General features: G+C 40.4%; 1 protein-coding gene across 22 annotated transcripts in view; it reads right to left on the bottom strand.

Moving 5' to 3' along the window:
• The window catches only part of ebf3a (EBF transcription factor 3a), a 95,160-nt gene that overhangs the window by 16,359 nt on the left and 56,275 nt on the right, over positions 1 to 22,526 (bottom strand). For 6 of the 22 annotated variants that reach the window (XM_079851800.1, XM_079851821.1, XM_079851807.1 and 3 more), the window contains exons 7-10: positions 21,175 to 21,256; positions 16,912 to 17,056; positions 10,570 to 10,703; positions 9,373 to 9,499 (exon numbers count right to left, since the gene is read on the bottom strand). In XM_079851800.1, the coding sequence (XP_079707926.1) occupies positions 9,373 to 9,499; positions 10,570 to 10,703; positions 16,912 to 17,056; positions 21,175 to 21,256 (488 nt within the window). The remainder of the gene's footprint in view (positions 1 to 9,372; positions 9,500 to 10,569; positions 10,704 to 16,911; positions 17,057 to 21,174; positions 21,257 to 22,526) is intronic. The other 16 variants (XM_079851817.1, XM_079851803.1, XM_079851814.1 and 13 more) reach the window with 3 other exon arrangements.

Here is a 22,526-nt window from a genome sequence, read left to right as displayed (position 1 = left end):
ATTAAGAATAGACAGTTTCTTAGGGTGTGTAAAAAATATATGTTTTGAAGACTTTGGCGTAAAGCATTCTGGGTAATGAAGTGTTATTCCACTGCGGCCATAAAATGAAAATTAACTTAAATATAATAAAATGCATAAATTATGATATATTCTCTGGAAATGACGCATATGTTGTTTGATAAGATGTTATTGGTAATTCAAAATGGAAAATGAAATAAAAAAAAAACAGTTATGAATTTCAATCTATTTGAACACACTTAAATTCTACATTAAATTCTATTCAAATTATTTTCATTTGGTTTAAAAAAAACTGTGCTTGCATTCCAGACGTCCATTACATCCCATGATGATGATAAGTGTGTATCTTTGGCTCTGATAATGAATGGCTTTCTTGCTGTTGCTCTCTATTACTTTGTCTAATTATCCTTAACTGCTGCGAGCTTATCTCCGCCCCACCCCCACCATCAAGAACCACTTTTCCACTTTTTTTTTTTACTTCTACAAACACAAATCAGAAAGGGGAAACGCAAGAGATTTTAAAGCGGAGAGAGATCTTGAATAGTGCTGCCCATCTCTGGTTTCTTAAGGGAACGGAGGATGCCTGACTGTTGTCAACATGCTCTGTGAAAACAAAAACGTGGAAAGGATATGTCTTTTAACACGGATTGCCCATTGTTCTACAGCTAAGCTACAGAGACATAGAAGAAAGGGGAAAAAAATGAAAAGGGAAAAGCATCAAAGGGCAAAAAGAGTTTCTGAGTGTAATGCAGCATAATAAAAACAGGAAAACATTCATTTGTTCCAGCACAGCTGCTGGATTTCGCTCTAAATGAGGTCAATTTCATTGCAATTATGATCATCTTCCTGTAACTGCCTGACCAAGATGTAGTAATAATTCAGTAATTTTACCAAAAGCAGACCACCTTCAAAATTAGAATTTATTTGACCTGAAATATAATCTGAGAGAAGAACTAAGGACTTTTTTGTTGTTGTTAACAAGTGAGACATGCTAGCAGCTGCCACAGATGCGTCTCACAACAGAAACTTTTCTCTTGTAAAAAAATTATATACAGAATCATATTCTCATACATATATATATATATATATATATGTTATATATATATATATATATATATATATATATATATATATATATATATATATATATATATATATATTAGGGCTGTCAAAAGATTAATCGCGATTAATCGCATCCAAAATAAAAGTTAGTTTTTAATAATAAATGTGTGTGTACTGTGTATAATTAAATTTGCATATATAAATACACACGCATGCATGTATATATTTAAGAAAAATGTGTTATTTATATATAAAAAAATATATATTTATATATAATATAAACTATATAAATATATATACAGTATATGTATGCAAATATTTCTTAAATATATACATGCATGTGTGTGTATTTATATATACAAAATAATTATACACAGTACACACACATATATTATGTAAACACAAACTTTTATTCTGGATGTGATTAATCGCGATTAATCTTTTGACAGCCCTAATATATATATATATATATTGCGTTTTAAAATGTTTGACATTTTTGGTCACTACAACTCGACTAACAATGTATAAAACGCTTTATTAGAAAAAAGACTAATGATAGGCGACCACAAAGCGGACTAGGTGATAAACCAAATGAAAAGCGATTTTTGGGATTAAAGTGGAAAAGAACGAGGCATAGACAACTAAAAGGGGAGAAATTAGCTGATGGCTGACTAGTTTTGTACTATTACAATGCTTTGAATTTCAAGCCTGATTTGAGCAAGAAAAAGAGCAATATAGGGAAGAAGAGGTGGGGGGGGGGGTGAAGTGGGGTTTTCAGAGAACAGAGAGAGCTGGAGCTCTTCGACATGGCGCTAACTTCTTCATTTTATTGCCAGCTGTCTCCGAGGAAGCTATTTCATCTCCAAGAAATTCAGATACTCCGGAAATTAAAATTTCAAAGATCTGCGGCGTGAAAAAAAAAAAAAAAAGAGTGTGGGAGAAAAAAAATCAATGGAGGCAGATCAATGCTCATAGAAATTTCATGAACTTTGAACCGATACAGGCATGATGATGAGAAAGAGAGAGAGGGGGCCGCTCGAGCCACCGATAAAGTGTCGACAGGACAAGAGAATCCCACTCTCACGATCTAGGCCCTTCATATTTTATTTCCCTGACAGAAATTACATTTCAAGTCTATTTCTGTAACAAGGAAGGTTAAAAAAGACCTCCACCCCTTCCATTTGTCTTTTTTTCCTCCTTTTGTCAGCATTCTCCATCCATGTGACTCACCTCCGCCGGATCCGACTCAAACGGCCCGCCGATATCAAATCGAATTGGGTTCCCCCGATCGCAGACGCAAACGAATATTGTAAAATGAAGATCGATACATGGATGAAGTGGGGGGGAAAAAAATCAATGGCCGCTAAATTATTGCTGCATTTCGTCCTCATTCGAGATGAGTTGTGTTTTCCTCTGCCGGTCAATACTTTGTGGCTTCTCTCATTAATCTATAAATAAATTCGGCGATGAATGTGGCGCATGGGTTAGGCCCGGGTCAGAGGGCTGCACACGGGAAGATGTTTGGGAACGAGAGAGCGCCCCATCCATCAGAGGAGTGCTGGCCACTGGAGCATGACTAATTTCTCTGACTTAGTGAGGACAAACCTATTTAAAGCTGCCAGAGGTAAAAAAAAAAAGAAAAAAAGAAAAAATGGACTGAGCCAAAATAGCAACCAGCAGGGCCAATCATACCCAAATCACTCCAGTGCAACTCTCTTTAAGGAGAGAAGGTTCATTCGACCCTTCCAGCACATGCAGAGGTTGACTGAATCTTTTTTGGACCTCTGCTTATTATAGAGTTGTAGCTTGTCACAATATTGCGTTAAAATATCACCACAATCCCCAATGGTGTGACATTGCTCACAATAATGGCGCGCTCCTCTCTGAAGTAATAATATTTCTCAAACAACTGTCTGAGAAGAAAAATTCTCATCTGCTGAGAAGGACTCAGTTCTTGGTTCTAGTTATTAGTGAGCAGTTCCCCAGTACACTTGTATCATTAGACGAGAGCGCAATAGAGAGTCGCCAAGTGTTTTTCTCCATTCGTTTTCTCTAAAGACATTTCCATTAAAAAATATAAAATTTGATTGAAAAAATAATTACATTTAAAATATAGAATACATAATATTGGATTAGTGTCTTCTAAACTGTGCATAATAATAATAATATTAATTTGCTCCTTTTAATTCATGAATGTCAATTCTGATTTAAAAAGATTAGGCATCTTTTCTTCTTTTGATTCAGAACCTTTGATTCTGATTCAAAATTGTAATCATTTTTAATCTGAATCTTCAAAATGTGAATCTGAATAAAAGACTCTGGAAGTCGTTAATTCATTGTGATTGTACACTAGTAAAATCTTTGTTGTCATTTCTAAATATATGTAATGCATCTATCACCCTTTAAACTTTAAGGATTTGAAACTCTTCAAAGCTTTCATATAAGGATGTCAAGTCAACTTGCTTTTCTAACTGAACTCATTTTAATTCAATTGAACTGGATTCAAAAAAACATTCTCTATTCAGTTCTAAATGGCACATTTAAATGGATTTGAATCTTACAAAACAATATAGAGAAAAGGAATGGATTTCCGCTGTTTAGAACTCGTTCATGCACTCTTTTAAGTGTGGAAGACAGTTTTGTTGTACTTGATGTAGTGAACATGATGGAGACGGAGAGGAAAACAACTCCTGGACTGCGTTCAAACACCTCTGTTTACATTTCCTCCCTGCTACTGATTACTTCTGGTAGTTCTGAGTGTGTTTGCATATGTGTGTGTGTGTGTGTGCAGTCCTATCAGATGCAGCTCGTGCTCAGCGAGGCCAAAGGCAGTGGGTGGGGACGAGTGTCTGATGGACAGATAGCCCAGTGCAAACGGCTGGCTGATAATTCGCTGATATGCCGTTTCATGTGCCAGCGTTTAGATTTGTTTACCATCTTTCCTGTTTCCAACCGCCCCCTCCCAATCTGCTTACAAAGACCCCACTAGAAGATCGTCCTCTTCCAGCGACTTCCTCGAGAAGTGGACGAGCCTTTTGAAGTGGACGAGAGCGGAACTACAGAAGGGAGGTGAAATGGAAAAAATCCACTCTTTACATTTTGAAACACTTGCGTCAGAGGTTAATTGCCTCTAAATGTCAGTAATTAGTCTAATGAAGACCAGCGCTTGGATCCAGTGTGCCCGTGTGCATGCGTGCCAGGATCGAGATGGCCCGAGTGAGTGAAGGGGCGAGATGACCCCTTTGTCCTTTTGTGCTATGATAAATGACCGTCTCCTCCTCTGTGCGTTTTGTCAGTTTCAGCGCAGTTGAGTCGATACCTTCACCTTGACAAGGAAACTTTGTGATTTATCAGGGCCGCCGGCCAATCAACAGGCCGGGAGTTTGGAGCCCTTGGAGAGCCCGAGAGCACGCTGTGGTCAAAGTCTCGGGGAGCCGAACGGGGCGACGTTGTCATCGGCGTGATAGACAAATGAGTCTCGTTAGAAGCGGCCAAAAAAAGAGGGGAGGGGTCCCGAGATGGAGGGAAAAAGTGAGAAATAGGAAGCAGAAAAAGCGCTTGACTCGTACTAATAACAGAAAGAGTCCAGATCGGTCACGGCGGGTTAAAAGACGAAGCACCCTGTCACGCCGCAGGTTTTGAAATTAGCAAATAATGTTCCCGAGTTCTGATAAATGTCTGACGGGCCTCCCTCGCAAATCATTTTTTAACATTTTGATGCATGTCTACAATCCCATCGGAGGAAGGGAAAAGTTTACTGGCCCTCGAATGTGCCGTGACAAATGAAGGCCGGTAAGTGTACAATTTCTGTATGAAGTATAGTTCATTTTCGCCAATTCTGGTAAATGGGTGTCACTGATTAGGACAAATAGTCTGGAAGGGTGATAGCTCCTGCCGTACGTCTCTATTCCTCTTTCTCCTTCTCTCCCAGGCCTCCAGTGGAGCGTTAAGGCCGTGGTCACCAGTGACCATGCCTAAATAGAAAGCAATAGCTTTGATGCAATTAGAGTCCGACGTTGAGCTTTATTTATGGCGGGTGTCATTGTTGGGAATCGTTTGTAAAAGCGCTCAGGAGGCCTGCCTCCGTTAAAGTGTCTATTAGAGCCAGAGCGCTCACATACATATATATATCTTAATTTATATCTCTCACTTTCCCCTTGTTAGGAGCCAAAGGAGATCATTGCTGCCTCCAAATGTGGGTCATAGATATGGACGGAATGTATTCCCATGCACAATCTGTCATTCCAATTTGTTTATAGGGATGTTCCTGCTGATCTTTTAAGGTACTTTTGAGACCAAGTCTCCCAAAAAAGGTTCTGTGTAAAAAAAAAGTTTTTTTTTTTTTTTTTTGTGCCAATTCCGATATCAGCTCAAAGCAAAAATAAAAACTGTATTGTCTATTAAAAATAATCAAATACTATATATATGTGTTAAATAACGTCATTTATATAGAGAATTGTATGTATAAATAAATATATCATTTCTATATTAATTTAACATTAACATTAATAACATTAACATACATATAGAATTTGATTTTTATATATATATATACTGTACATAAGATATAAACAATATTATTCTAAAATATAATATTTTATAATTTAATCATTTTTTTTATTTAAAAAAAAAAAACAATAAATAAAATTGTTTATAACAAATATAAAATTTCTAATTCAATTTCAATAGGGAATACATCAACACAAGAAAATGAAAAAAAAATACACTCATCAAGCCATTTCATGAGGAATTTAAAGGGAACATCTGGATGGACTTTTTAAAATAGCCAGATCAGCTAAAGAGAGCATTTGTGAGTTGAGAGCTATTGGCAAAGGGACAAACAGCCGTCCTGCTTTGATTTTCTCTCTCTCTCTCTCTCTCTCTCTCTCTCTCTCTCTCTCTCTCTCTCTCTCTCTCTCTCTCTCTCTCTCTCTCTTTATGGAGCCTTCTGACAAGCTGTTCCATGCCAGACCTGATCAATGGATAACCAATACAGGTATCAGATGGCGCAGCGGTGGCCTTGTGTTAACAAAAGACAATATCGTACAAACATACAAGGTTAAAGATGAAAAAACTAACAGAACACGCAGTTCTTTGAAGGATACAAAGGGATGCAGACTCAATAAACCACTGCAGTGTTTCCTTTTAAATGAAGACGCTAAGAGCCTAGAGCTGTAAATAGCCCAACACACACACACACACAAACAAGCGGTAGATCAGAGTGTTAATGGACGGCTATTGAATAACACATTGTTTTAGGCCCAGTTCTGGCAGCTCATAAACTACGGAGACCCTCTCGCGTGTTTGCGTAACCTTACGGGATGCCGACATCCCATCACAGGCCGTCTTTAATGTCCCCAGGTCTTGGTGGATCTCTGCGGCGTGTTTAATTTCACTGCTGTTTAGCTGTGTCAAAGCAAGAGGCGTTGGAGAGTACCGGAGGACATTAGGAGCCGCTTTCAGAGTCTGAGCAGAGTAATTTGTTTAAAGAGCATTGACCTCTGAGACAGGCGGCTTGTGTTGGCCGTGATGGAGGAGAATTATCGACTCTTAAAGTAGCACTGCACTCTGACAGGCGTATGCCGCCACATCTGAGCGAACACGAAGGACCTTTTACAACACCTTCAGCACTGACACTATTCACAGGGAAATGAAGGACATATCACCCCAAAATCACAAGAACTTATATTTAGTTTAAATTGTAATGAAGGCTATATTTAGGACCATTATGATTTGCAACATTATTTTCCAAATAAGCACATTTTTTTCTACATAAATAATTCACAAAAAAAAGTCATAATATGCTTAATTGTCATGACAATAATATCACAATACAAATAAATCATAATGTTCCTACAGCTTGCTTAAAGCTTCACGATAATATATATATAATATAAATATGCATTTAATGCACAAATGGTAAATCACAGCATACATCACTCAACAGATGGTTGCTGTATGCTAGTAATGATCAGACCCATATCTGAGCGTACTACACCCCTGCAAAAGGAGGTCACGACACAGTATTTAATTGGCCGTGATGTATCAGATGAGAGCGAGGGTGTGTCTGACTCCGAAAAAAAGAGGGTGGTCAACATGAAATGTTGTAACGCCCAACAAAAACACAGTATATAACTATTTAAAAATGATCTTGTAAAATATCCGACACTTACACAATTTAGCAAATACACACAAACAGAGAGAGAGAGAGAGAGAGAGAGAGGGAGAGAGAGAGAGAGAGCGCTTTTAGCATTTCCAGTTCAAAGCGGCTGTTTATGAACTAATTACAGGCATAAACTCGAGCAATTTGTTTCGATCGATATCACTCACAAGAGTTTAAGAACTGAAAATGGGAGAAGAGAGAAAAAAATGGAAATATAGAAAGAACAAAACATAAGCAAAATGCACCTCTGAGCTTTGCTAAAAGAAAATAATCATAATTACAATAATTACAAGTACTGTTTTTGATATAGTCTTTTATTTAAGAACTTTCATTTATAAATAAGCTTTGAATGGGAATTTAATTGACTTAAAGTGTCAACCAGTTTGATAAAGCCTTATAACAGCATGAAATGAATCCAGTCTAGCGTGTGTGTGTGTGTGTGTGTGTGTGTTCTGATTTGCCTGTCATTTGTGACCTCAGAGAGGGAGGTGAGGCATTATGGGGATTGGAGTTCAGAAGATGAGAGGGACGGGGCGTGTAGTCTGTGACTTCTCTTCTTTAATTCGAGGGGATAATTAACTAAGTCCTCAAAATCTCCGCCAGTAATTATATCTCCTCACTGATGAGCAGGAACAAGGATCAGTGAGGGAAAACAAACAAACATTTCATGAAGACAGGGGAAGGTGGGGGTGACAGATGCTGGATTGTCTTCTATAAAGGCCTCCAGTAAACTTAGGCAATATAAGTATACAGTATAAACATCTATATACTGTATATAAACTGTATTTATAGCACTCGATGCATAGATGGATGGATGGATAGATGGATAGCACTCAATGCATAGATAGATAGATAGATAGATAGATAGATAGATAGATAGATAGATAGATAGATAGATAGATAGATAGATAGATAGATAGATAGATAGATAGATAGCAATATACAGTATGCATTAAATATAAAGGACAAGAATTGTAAAATCATAATAAATGTATACTGTAACTTTCACTATCTTTTTATTCAGAAATGTTGATACTTTTTTCACATCAAAGTCAAAGATTCTGATTAAAAAAAATATATAAAAAAAAATCTTCAAATCTGAATCAAATATTCTAAATCAAAAGAAGAAGAATAGTTGGCGAATCCTGATATGTGATAAACCACAATCCTGTACGTTCAGATCAACGATTGCATACTGACTGGGCAGCAGAACAGCAGTTTTGGTTTCGGACACAGAAACTTAGGTCGGAAACTAGGCTAACCACGGTCAATTTTTGTTAGGGTTGATGACGCAAATGTTCGTCAAAACATTGTAATGTGTGCTGAATTTGACACTGACTCCCTGTTTTGTGCTTATTAGCATTAGCACATGGTTAGTTCCCGAGTCTCTGCGGCTTTAACGATGGCAGACATTAATGTCTGAGCAGGTCTGGTATTAGCCGGCCCTGTGTTCTCGGGTTTCATTATCGCAGGGGCTCGTTGGCCTCTGCCCTGCCCCTGCTGAGAGGGTTAAATGTGGGAGGGAGAATCGGCCCGCAGCCTCGGTGGGGTTGAGATGGGGAACAGCTGCCTGGGGGGACCGGGGCCCCTTCCTCACCTCTCTCTCTCTCTCTCTCTCTCTCTCTCCTTGACATTCCTGAGTGTGAGAGTAATTCCTGATGATTATCTCATTGTCCTACTCAATTTGGGATCTGACACACTGCTTCCAGGTCAAACACGGTGTGACCATGTAACCTCCAATATCAGCTGTACCGAGGGAGAGATTACGCTCATCTTAGACCACATAAAAACACAATCGCCCACAATCCACCCAGACACACAAAGCACAACCTTGTGAGCTGGTCACACATACGTATGCACACATGAGTAACCTGGGCACCAAGAAACACTAGTGTTTTTGTGCAAAGTAGAGGAAAGGGTGCAGGAGAAAGGGTCAGAGATGTGTTGTCAGGATTTGAGATTAACTGGAGTTGGCAGCTTCCCCCAACTCCATTGGTCTGCGTCATGATATAGGGTTACAGAGGCATGCATCTCACACCGGTTGGGGTTCAGCACTTAAGCATGAAGCCAAAGACTTGAGAGAATGGAGGGAACCTAAACAAAAACCAACTGATATGACTGCAACTCACCTGTATACACGAATCGTCCCGGCGCACCTTTGCAGAACTGCTTTGACTTGTAGGACAGGGTGACTTCTACGACGCCCGGGATGTGTCTTGGAGGGGTCTGCACTCGGATGGCATGGGGCGTAATGAGCTTCGAGAGAGAATGGGTAACCTGGTTAGGACCATGCAAACTACACCAATTGTATAGATTTGAGAAACTGGCATGCAATGAAAACATTAAACCAATGAGCTCCAGTGCTTAACTAATTGTCAAGTATCCTGACAGGTAGAAACTAAACCTTCATAAGTAAATCTGGCCCATCATTTTTCCAAATTTATTGTCAGTGGAAAGATCTTAGCTCTTACATAGAGCTCAGAAATTAGCGTTACCAGCTAAGAAAGACAGTGGGCAAACTCGGTTAGGACCGTGCTAATTGTTGCATAGATTTGAACGCCTGAGTGGTAAAATAACCTGTCAAGCAGAAGAATTTTATTTGTCCTCGCTTTAGAGTTAACGTCAGCAAATAGTCCTTGGATTACACTGAGCCCAGGAAAGGCCAAGGGGCAGGAGTCCTGTTAAAATCACCTCCATATGTCTTTCCTTCACTGTTTTCCTTGCTTTCCCTCGCTCGTTTTTCCCCCTCTGAGATATTTCACCCCTAATTGTTCAATTGTTTTGCAAGACCTCACGGTTCGGCAAGGAACGCGGCGGAGGCCTCTGTGGACTTATTGTGAGGCTGTTTAGCATGCAGTTTGTTTATCTAACTCCTTATCTGCTCGTGTGATTAAACTAGGAAAAGAAAAATAATAAAATAAAATCGAATAAACAAACGCTCATTGGCTCGTTGAGGCTCCGACCGACAAATATATGCCAGACAGCTTTATCAACTCATAAAGGAACACACTAACCTGAAATCATTATTAGCTCCGAACTAATTACGACGCAGCTTCGGCATCCCTTTAGTTCACTCTTATTTATATGTTTATGTGGCGTGAAATGAACAAAAAGTAAATGTACAGAGACAATAAACGGACGGCAGCATAATTGCATTAAACCGGTAGAAGCAGGGCTTCATAAACTGTGTATAATCACAGTTTTCACGTAATCACTTTTTATAGAATCTAATGAAGTTCATTAGAAGGCTGTTACAGGAATACATGGCTGGGCAAATATCTCGTGCACAATAAAATGAATTATCTGGTTTTATGCCAAAGTCTTACCTCACTCCATACTAGCATGGTGCCAAACACGACCTGTAGTCCATCGAAGAAGTTATCGCCGATGATGATGACCGTGGCTCCTCCAGTGGTCCAGCCTTCACTCGGGCTAATGGCCTTTATGCACGGGGTAGCTGCTTATAACAGAACAAAAAAAGCACAACTCAGGATCCTGTTTTTGTATGGACACACGCTAGCCACAAGCAGATCATTCTCATGCTGAGGATAATGAACCCCTAAAGTAAACGAAGCATGAATGATTTGGGCCACGTGAAAACAAAAGGCCTGCGTTGTACATCAACTCTTCTGTGTAGAAATCAGCCATTAAACTGTTCACTAACACAATGAGAGAGAAAAGAAAACATCGACTGACGCGGCCTGTGTCCGTTCGGCAGATAAACCGTCGTTCAGATACGTTAGAGCAAATGCGGCCGTTGCTGATGATTAAGCACTGTGTGCACGCTAGGACCGTCGATTTATCTGTCCGGCTTTCACAGATCTGAGATCAGTCAATCAAAAGGTCGTGGAGCAAAGCACGGGCGGCGGGACAGCAAAAAAGCGTGACTTCGATTTTTCATGCACCCGCTAATTGGGTCGAGGCTTTTTATCTGCAAACCTTGCCTTTGGTTTAAAAACTTCCAACTTTCTCCTCTCTTCCAACCCTTTATCTCCCAGTGTCTCTTATCTTTTGGTAATGAGCACTTTTTGCCTTTTGGGGTCTTTAAAATCAGATTTTAGAGGAGATGAGATGGGATTTGTGAGTTTAAGGTTTAAATAGGTAAGCTATCATGCTAATGGTGAAGTACACGTGTTCTTAAATGAGAGAACGAGGTTGTGGGTCTGACCCCGCCTTTGTCGAGAAGTTAGCCAATGGCTCATTAGCATACATTATTGTAGTGACTGCCCCCCCTCCACCCCTGCGGAGTCAACACTACCACAGTTGTAAGCGGTCGGAGGCCTAGGGCGACTCGACCCCCCCCCCCCCCCCCCCTCCTCCGTTAACATCTTAGCGCTGTGTGCTTTGATCCGCTTTTCCTCTTCACTCTGTTGACTCTGTTCTGCCACCCCCTCCAAAGCACCTTTTGAATACGAACTCCCGGGCAAAGCGAGCGCGAATATGACAACACACTGCTAATACTGGCCAACAATTCAACCGCAACAGTAGCCCTTCACCTTGAGCTGTTTTCATTTTATTTTACGGCTTTCCAGGCCTCACTCATTTCGTTTCTTTTCCAGGGAAAAACAATGGCATTGTGCTTTTAGATTTTAAGGTCTCAGAGAGGTTATTAATAATGCACAGAAGATGGTTGGCCTCTTTGGAAACCCTCTCAGCTTAAAATCTCTCCCCTCCATTAAAAGTGTCTGACATCATTTTCATCAGCCCACAGACTCTGACATCATTTTATAACCCGAAAAAATATTCAATACGCCTCTTGTGCCAATACTAATGCTGCTCTCACGTATTTATTTAATGATTTAAATGCCAAATCACTATTAACTTATATACTTCAGATTACACATACATTATATCAATTTGATATTAACATTTTGAAATAACTTTAATTTAATAATATTATAATAGAAATTGTTGAATAATTGACAATGGGGCTGGGCTGTTGAATTAAGAAATATTAAAATTATACATAATTATAATATTTAATATTCCCACTAATTGTGTGTGTATATAGTCTCTCTCCCAATATATGGCTCCTGTACTGCCTGTTTAAGCCTTCGCAAGGTGAATAACAGAAGTTGGATTGCCGGTCTGGGACGTGTTATGTGCCCAAATCTAATACTTAAGGTTAGGGGTTTGTTCAAGTACTTATTAAGCTCCGCCAATAATGCAATAAATGATATATTTATGACCGTTACATGAGGTAAACTTGTGGGGTTAAGCCCTTGTGTGTGCAGGTGTTTCTCTCCCCTGTCTCTCTGCTGTTCTAGCGGCCCTAGTTAATCAACATTAGGTATTGTTGTGTAGAACAGCCCAGACAAGGCAGCTCTCTTTGTTTGCCTTAATGTTGGACTAGTGGAGGTTATATTTACTCATTCCTCTCAGCTCCCAGAGCACCAGAAGCCCTGAGCTCTATCTCTCTCTCTCTCTCTCTCTCTCTCTCTCTCTCACACACACACACTGGGAGCTTGCCCTTAACTAGAGCTGTTGACTTCATGCTAATAAGTTCATACAAATTTTCATTTCTGAGGCTTGGGAATGACATTTGCTTTTCTTAATTGCAGGCAGAGCGTTTGAAAGAGGATCAAGTCTCCAAAGACAGACACGACTCCTCATAGGGACTGACCTTCATCAGCGCAACCAATTATAGCAAATCATTCACCAAAAATTACAGTAAACAAATTTACTTTGTGTAGGTGAGCAGAAGGAAGGGGCTGGTGCACGTGAGTGTGTCTGCGCATGCGCGAGGAGAGAACGGGCCCACGAGAGGGGCAGTCTGGCAGCTGTGGCCTGAGATCACCACGCATTGCCTCGGAATTCGCAACGCTCCCCCCCGCCATCCTAGAGAAAAGGCTGCCAGACCTCTCCCCTCTCCCCTCTCCGCCGCTGAGCATTTGCATACATTCTGCTTGAATATAGAGAGGGAACATGTGTTGAATGGGAAGCATAAAGGAGTGAATTACACAGCCTGTGTTCGTCAGCTAATGATATACGTGCGAAATGCACTCAAGCGGATGATGGAAATTGGAGAAAGCAGACATGGTCTATGGCGGCCCGGAGAGGCCAAGTTCAACACTCCACTAGGAAGTGACGGGCAGGAACGTGTTTTAACAAGGGAGAACAATTTAGCAGGGGATGTGGCTCAGGTTATGTTCGGAATTGCATACTGACATATTACCTGGAGTATTTCTGCAGTGCACAATATTTTCTGTATGCATGGAAAATCTGAATCGCCTGATATATTTGTCAAAATCTGTATCTGACAAAGTATTTATATATTTTTTGGTTACAACAAATAATATCATTAAAAAAAAAAATATATATATATATATACAGTATATTAGTTGTCGCAACCAAACATTACTGCATTTTTGCAAAAAGTGTGGTAACATTTGTAAAATAATAAAAACTAATGCTAAATTATTATTTTAGTCTTGCAAAAAGGAATTTGCATGCATATCTGCTTGCATGTGTAAATGTATCGAATAATTTTGTGGTATTTCTTTACGCTCAGAGAAATCGCTGGCTTTGTTTCATCGGGCTTCCTCTGGCTGAAGTGGACGGTCAACAAGCAAGACTGTGTGTGTGTGTGTGTGCGTTTTCCCGTGTGTATTGTTTACAGAACACCACAGCGTCTTGGTGTGAAGCTTTAATCAGACTTGAGTCGTCTTCCATGGCAACATGGCGGCCGGCGTGTTTTGTCACCTTCTTCGCTGCACTCCCCAATATTGAGGCACTCTAACAGGTCCCATCCTGCCTGCTGCAACCTTCCTTTGTTCCAGCGCGTAAAATGTCTTGTAATTGTGCAGGGGATGTCCAGATGGCAGGCTGATCCCGGCGCTGATGGGATTAGAGCTCTTACCTCACGTCGGCCCATCTGTCCTCTCTAACTGGCTACGGCCTCACAGACGCCGACCGCTCGTCTTTATTGCATAAACCTAACAACATTACCGCCACTTGGTATGCAAATCAACTCGGAGCTGTAGGCCCAGACCGGAGGGGGTGTGCGTGCACCGCAAGAGAGACTTTCTTTTTCTTGCTCTAAATGTCTTCCTTCTCTTTTCGGTCTTGTGCATCACTATATTTCTTTGCTTTCGTGGAATTAGCACTAAACGGTTTTCAAATCGGGGAATGTGTTCATTTGGACCCGGGAGGGGAGGGGGGGGGGGAGGGGGGGGGGTTCGATTGTGTATGTTCTGTCTGGCTATGTGCAGATGGGGCCATTTGGATCCGAGTGTGTGTGCGCATGTTCGCGCCTGTGTGAATTTGTACATATGTTTCTGCGCGGCGTATCTAAATGGCGCTAATGCAAAAGAAACCCTCCTATAGTGTGCGCTCGCCTCTTTCTCCTCCCCCAGGTTTCTTTCCCCAGCTGTAAATAATGAAAGGGGCTCATGTGCTCGGAGAGCACAGCAACGGTGAGGGTCCGCTGGGCTATGTGAAGGGAATTACTTTAAGTTGAAGATCAGAAGGCAGAGCAAATTCACTGTCCGGGAAAATTCGCCTGAATTAGATGATTAGATAAAAGTGTGATAGGACAGGAGAAACGGTAGGACCTCCCCGTGGCCGCTTTCGTGCTCTCTCAGCTTGCATTTATCACTTTCAAGAATGTGTTTCTAATCTAAACCACCCTGTATCTGCGCCGCAGACCTGGACTTGACCGTAAATATGGACGAAGTTATATTTTACGACTATATATCCTGTACATGTGTGCAAGAAGCTCTTCTACACCAGAATGGAAAGAGATGACAGGTTGAACCTTTCTCTCGTTTCCTTCTCAGCCAAATGATAAGTCTTAAACATTCTCTGGAGTTTAAAGAAGTGATTAAACGCCAAGTTCGGATGCTCGGAAACTCTTTCTTTCTGTTTTAACGGCCCCCCGGTCGCCTTTAAAGGGCCAGATATTAGATAGGTAGCTGTAATATTCACTACGGCCCAAATTTGCCATCAGGGCCGGGTGAAACAGCAGGTAACTAAGTGGTGAGAGAACGCGTCTGCAAGGCCGGTGGGTGTTTAAGGAGGAGGTGAGCTTTTAAAACAGTCGGAAATTTAAAAGAGTTGTCAGGAATATCGCCACCACTTGTTACAGTGCTGTCAGAATTCACCGCGAGAGGGAATGAATTCGTTTAAATTTGAGCGTGACTATCATACGTGAGACCTAATAATGGGTGCGAAAGAAAGTTTTTGATTGAAACCATAAAAATCACAAATTATGAGCGATCTGAAACAGTCTTTCTTCATGCACATCCTCTTCTAACAGTAAAACCACTGAAATCCGACCGCAGATGAACTATATGGTGGTTGTAAACACAGTAATGGAAGCTTAGAAAAAGATTTACAATAAAAAGGACTCTGCCAAGGAGGCTTTGAAGAAGGATAGCCTCGGCAGTGTTTGGGTTGAGCTGTGTTTTTTCAGTCTTTCTCTCTCTCGGTCTCACGGGACTCAGGCAGACGAGGGGAGAGGCCTCAACCTTCTTAATTGCTCTCCTAATTAAAGGCGGTTGCTAAGGAAAACACACCTACTATCAAGCGACTACAGCAGAGAGACAAACAATACGTCAGAATACCAAACACTCGAGCGCTCAGGGCACAAACGTTCAATTACGCTACTTCTGTACTGCTTTTCACCGACGTTAATGCAAGAAGCCGAGAAATAGAAAACAAATATTTTTGCTGGGGTTTTTTGTCTCACACGAGTCGGGATTTGATGCGATTTCTCTTGCATCATTAAATATTACTGGAGCCTTGGTTGATATGGTAATTACGGACTGATTAAGACAAAGAAAATACTAATGTTATGTTTTTTAATGAGCAAAGATTATGTTCTGTTTTAATGCTTAGCCCAGAGATTTGAGTACTGAAGTAGAGTGATCAAAACCGGCTCAGTCTAACAAAGCAGCAAAATCTGAATTTTACTCATCCAAGGACTTGCTTTATACATACACACACACATATATATAAATATATATATATATATATATATATATATAGAGAGAGAGAGAGAGAGAGAGAGAGAGAGAGAGAGAGAGAGAGAGAGAGAGAGAGAGAGAGAGAGAGAGAGAGAGCAGTGTTAATTAAAACCAAGTCTGGATGTAATCAGTTCATTTTCTGCACTGAATTTAGAGGAATTTTCATTGCAAAATGTATTAAACCTACTAGCGATGTGTATTGGTAGCTGAAAGAACACTGAAAATATTTCATATGAATATGTTCATTATATATTTTGCGTGCACGGATTTGCTGTCTGTGCTAAAATTGTGCTAAAAAATATATAAGCCATCACACATTTTTGAGAATAACAAACATAAGAAAATGTGGCCCAAAATCATTCATAAAAAGTGCAAAAACTGTATTTCTTTTTTAAATGAGTACAATAACATCAGTAATAATATTAACAATAAAATTAGTGATGAATTAAGCAGGTAGAAACACCATAAAATCTAAAAGTTCTGAGGAAACAGAGAAAGCATGAATATTCTCTAAAAGATGAACTAGCCATGTTTCCTCTAAAGTTTCACTACCGTGTGTCGTGGATGAGCGAGAATGGGCGATGTGAATGACTAAAAGAATGTGGGCTAAAAATGAGAAAAGGGGAAAGGGAAATGCAGGAAAACAGAAGGAGAAAGTGAGAGAAGCTCTGCAAATAATAGTGTTATGGGAAATGTGCCTACCATTCTCCAGATAAGGAGTGGCCGTACCTTCTGAGGGATCTAGACGGCGAGCTCTTCTGCCGTGTTTTGAGTTGTTGTGGACAAACATGTTGTCCGACACGGCCAACACGTGACCGTCCACATTAACCGTTGTCGATACAACGACCTGTGAAGAAAACGTAAAGATTGTTTGATGGCATGTTCAATCTCTACATTGGGCCTGTGTGAAGAAGTTCATAGAGATGCATTGCTTCACATTTTTCCTATGAAAGTCTTGGTATGAATAGGCCTTTAAAACTAAATAAATTCCAAATATTCCAGATATTCCATTTAACATAATCAATCAGTCAAGCAAGCAAGCAAGCAAGCAATCAAATCAAATATATAAATAAACTTCCTAATGTATAAAAAAATAATACAATTACAAAATGCATAGCTATATAATATCTTGAGTTTGGTATGATAAAGTTTGTAGAAATCAATTTTCACATTTCTTGCCAAAAATATGAACTCAATAAAAACAGACTCTCCTTAAACTTAGAATCGACTTCATTGAACTAAATGAATCATTTGGCATCAATAAAATATCAGGCCTGTTTTTGACCAGAGGCCTTTTTGAGTAGGCCTATACTTAAAGGCCAGAGAAACAAGGACACTTCTGAGGGTTTCTGCGGGGTCTTTATCAGAAACCGCGGCTCTTTTTTTCAGCTCGCTCTTTGTTGTGGCTCTTATTTACGAGAAAACGAACACAAAAAGCCTTTTTGGCCTGTGGTGTCGACTCAACATGAGAGCAGGTCTCAGTACAGTTAGCGGATGAACCCGGCGCTCTTCTGATCAGTAGGGTCCTTTGGACACGGACACACACGCGCCACACACGGCTTTGTTTGTTTGACTTCTCTCCTCCGTACCAGCGAGGCTTTATTTTGAATGCTGACAACCGTGCGACCGCTCCACACCTTCGAAACAATAACCGCAAACACATTTGCCTCGCTAAGCGCTGGAGCTTGAACCTGTGCCCATTGTTTATTTTCCAAGCCAAGCAGGAGGGAGTGAAACAAGGGAAAAGTTGCTCGTTTTTGCAGACTTACTGGGTTTGGTGGAACAACTCCCCGTGGGCTTTACATTATTAAAACAATAAGTTATCACTACATTCCGAAAAGAGAGTCTGTTTTCACACCTTAAGCAACTAAAGATGACTTGCGCGGTTCAATATGCTTCGTGTAAGCTGGAACGCCGTCTGACTGTTAATGACCCAGCCTGAATCCAAACAGGCTACTGTTAGCTATGGATCAATTCTGCTCAGAAAGTTCCAAACAAACATGTTCACTTAAAATAAACAGATTAACGCACATGCATTCGGAATTTATCAAGACCCATTCTAAAACGTTTTGTCCTTCTCCAAAAATGGATTACGCTATTTATGGGTGTCAAATGCGAAATCATATTCGCTTATTGAAGGTGAAAAATGTTTAACATTGTCTTATTCTAGTCCTCGGCTGCAATAGGTCTCGTATTTCTTTCTCCAAATGAACCGCCGTGCAGGAATCGACTCTATATAAAGCGCATTTAATTTCTCGTTTGAAGAATATAATTAACCTTTGTAAGAAGGAGAGCTTCTTTTTTTCCTATTTAAAGGAGACACTTGGGCGGTTACAAGAGTGTGCATGTTAGATAAAGGACGAGAGGCTTGTCTGGGAAGAACTAGCCAAGCCCTTGTCAATCAAAGAGAGGCCTCCATTTTGAAGCGCTCTGGCTTTTTTTTTTTTTTTTTTTTTTTTTTTTTTACAAAAAGCTACAATTAGTGTTTAATCTGCCACTTAAGGTGAACAGAAAGAAGTGGAGAGTCTCTCATCTGCTCCATCATCCATTAGCAGCCACTCAAACAGCCCACAGATCGCTAGCTCACCCTATTACATTGATCTATAGATTTATTGATTAGCTGTTTTATCTTATTAGTCACAGCTTGAGTAAGGGCCGTGATGGAGAAGGGTGGCAGACCCTCAAAAGAAAAAGAAAAAAAAAATAGAATTTGAGAAGAGCCCCTCTGGTAGCAGATGAGGGGGTTTTCTTTGTTTTTGTTGATCTGTTTACTAAAGAGGGCTGCCCATACAGTTGCATTGAGAGAATTAGGGCCGTTTAGCATCTGAATGAGGAAAGGGGTTAGAGGGGTGGGCTGTGCTGTTGTGGGGGGTCTGAGGTGGAAGTGGAGCAGTTACAATCTGGAATATTCCCTCTGTCACGTTCACAGTCAAGAGTCACAATGAGGATGATACTTGAGGCCTGTTCACAACAAATAAGATGCCTTAAAATGTTTACAATTCATTTTTTTGCCATGACAAATTTATCATCTCTCTTGAATAAAATGTTTGGAAATTGAAATTAATTATTAGGCATAAAAAAAATGTAATAAAATTGCCCCAAAACAATTATAATAAATACAATAATAATTATAAAATAATTAATTATAATATAATATAATATAATATAATATAATATAATATAATATAATATAATATAATATAATATAATATAATAAAAATACTTTTTGGAATTTAAAAAATAAAAAAAGAATCAAAAATGTATACTGTTTGTATTTGTTTGGATACTAAAATGAACTATTCAGCATCAAAATAATAAAAAAAAAATCAATTATCGGAATAAAAAATAAATACAATTAATAAATATATAATCAATAAAATAATAATGATAAATTAAATATGCATTTTGCATAAAAATTAAAGTAAAAAAAGAACCTAATTTATTAAAAACAAAATGAACCAAAAACTAATGGCTTAATATTTGTAAAATACTTTAAATGTGTTTCCGATTCATTTTCATCATAAAATATAACTCTAGATGTCTGTCCTGGCAACAAAAAATATATAAAAAAAATACATGGTGTGAATAGGCCTCTAGATATACAGGAAAAATGGAGAACTAAGAGAGGAAAAGGCAGGGAAAAAAAAGAGAAGGAAAATGGAATGGCAAATGGGGGAAGACAGGGACCCCAAAAGCATGACCTTGCCATGAGATCATGGAGAAAGGAACATGAGTGAAATTTATTCTGGAGGTGGCATTTAGCTTAGCAGAGCAGAGTTTAAGGGTTAGCGCTGGAGGAGAGGTGTCTTGCTAATGGACTCCACTCACAGACTGACAGGCATCACAGGTTTGGGTCATTTGTCTCACAGCCTGCTTTTCATTGGAATTGTCTGTTGATTATGATTTTTTTTTTCTATAAGTGATGCTGTCATAAGCCCTCCCTGCAGGGCTGTTTAAATAATTTAGAATATAAACACCAGAACGTGGATTGTAGAAGTGAATGATTAGGTTGTGAAGGGTGATGTTTCCTTAAAGGAAGTTTTGAAGAGATATGAACAGATTCCACTGGCAACCACTGATGGAGAAGAGAGAATGATGAATGAACAGAAACGAGTGATCTTTGAGGATAGAGCAGCATTAGTATGGCTCTCCACAGACACAGACATAGACAAACACACACACACACACCTCCACCAGGTGCTGAGGCAGAGGAAGTGTAAATAGGTTGAAAACCCAGACATGCTGTTACAGCGAGAGAAAGAGAGGTCCAGTGACTTTATTGTGGGAAGGCACATCCGCAGTGACGGATGTTTCTTTTACTCGCAGTGCAGACAGAAAGGACACTTCCTCTCACGCCGGCTCTGACCTTCTGCTCTGGACGCATGGATCAATATCAGTGAAGACACTTGACGTTCCAAAGCATGAAAAATGAAAGTTGTGCAAGCGGCTGCACCACTGCTGCCTGCTCAACAATACATCTATATAACCACAAGTATATAAACACACATCCTCGCAGCACTGGGTTAAGCGGAGCTGTCACACACACACAGACACACACACGTAATGAAGTCCAAGGCTGCTGCCTTTCTGTGTACTGTATCTAATAATGTCTCTGTGATTGGATGGTAACACCTAGGTACATAAATTAATGAAAGTGGTGCAAATATATACATTTGTGGAGTATAGAGTCCTGTATGGATATATATGTGTGTGTGTGTGATGGAGGATCAATAGATAGAACGACAGATCTTGAGGGTTTATTTTTGTGTGTGTAACATTTGGAATGTGCTTGAGCAGAACTGCAGAATCGAAGCATCTCTGGAGGAGACAGATCTGGCCTTCGACCGGGTCAAGGCAGCCCGTTTAAATATATCCACAAAGTAAAACACCATACAGCTACCCCAGCGAGTGGCCTGTTTTTCACATTAGAATGTGTGTGTGAGGGGGAAAAAACGAAAACATTACCTGGAATCTGCGCATGTCCCGTGGGTTTCCTGCATTCTTCAGGCAGTTCTGATTACACTTGAGGAAGAATTTCAAAAAGAACCTGCAAGAGAAGACAAAGAGAGGGAAAACTCCACGTTAGACAATCGATCCATCACAAAACCTGCACGGAAAACAAATCGATGGCACAAAATGCAACCGCAGACTTCGAGTCCGGGACGTCCACGCACAACACGACTGGCACAGAAGCGCGATCAAACCGACAGCTGGATTCACCTTGTTTCTAGATAATTCCCCTCAGAGTAATGATCATTAGTGTTTTGTTCCTCACCCTCCCACGACCTCCCTGTCTCTCTGTTTATCTGTTTTTCAGTCTGTCCGTGTGGCTGACGCATCCAAATCCCACAGTTCCCCACAGAACCCATCTGCCCGTCACTGACAGGAAGTCAGTTAATATTCCGCCCCCCTCTTTCCTCCCCTGCTCTACCCTGTAATTAAGGCTTAACGTGCTCAATGGGGAGGTAAACCAGCACACCTGAGCCCTGCTCATCACAGACGAGGACCGGCGAACGGGGTAGGAGACCTAACGAGGTGAGAGCGGCCCGCAAACTTACAGTCCTGTTAGACAATTAGACACACCCCGCCACCGGGACAACAGCACCCGGTAATTATTGCGCAAATTACTAACTGCATAATCTGTTCGGCAAATGTCATGTGTGAGCGAGAGTCAGAGAAGGTCCCATCGGACGGGCCCTCGCACACGCGCACCTCAAGAACTAAAACCTGGTGTTTTTTAAGAGGTAAAGAGACCCTTCAAGAGTCCTCCAAGAGAGGTGTTGACGGATAAGAGGGGCTTAAGGGAAGAGGAAGTTGAAGGCTCGTACAGCTGGTGCCACACTCCTCGTAGCACAGGAAGTGATTCGTTTAAGAGGAAGACCACTTGTAGGAGAAATAGCAGTGGAAGTCAACGGCTGGATAGATTTTGTCTGACCTATTGGAGTGAACTGACTTATTGTAAAAATAGGGACTGTGGTGTCTCCAGAAATATCCAGCAAGTGGGAAATTTGTCTTTGTATATGGATGTCCATGTCCACCAATATTTACCTCAGCCCTCCAACCTTTGAGGGGCCGGACGTCATGTCGGAAAGGTCCCTCGTTCTCTCGCTTTCGCGCATGCTACCATGTCATGCATTGCAGATTGTGTTCAGTGTTGAGTTAACACATGTATTTCACTAGGTAAACAGTGTGTGTACGCAGGATGAAGTCTCTCATTCGGACTCTCCGATGGGACCACGAGCCAAGCAATATATCACTGTGTGAAATGACATCTGCAACCCTGAACACCCTCCACTTCCAATTCTCATTTATATACA

Source organism: Squalius cephalus (assembly GCF_949319135.1).
Source record: "Squalius cephalus genome assembly, chromosome: 19".
NCBI classification, from domain to species: Eukaryota; Metazoa; Chordata; class Actinopteri; order Cypriniformes; family Leuciscidae; genus Squalius; species Squalius cephalus.
Note: the sequence above shows the minus strand (reverse complement) of the source record. Positions and strands in the feature narration are given on the sequence as shown.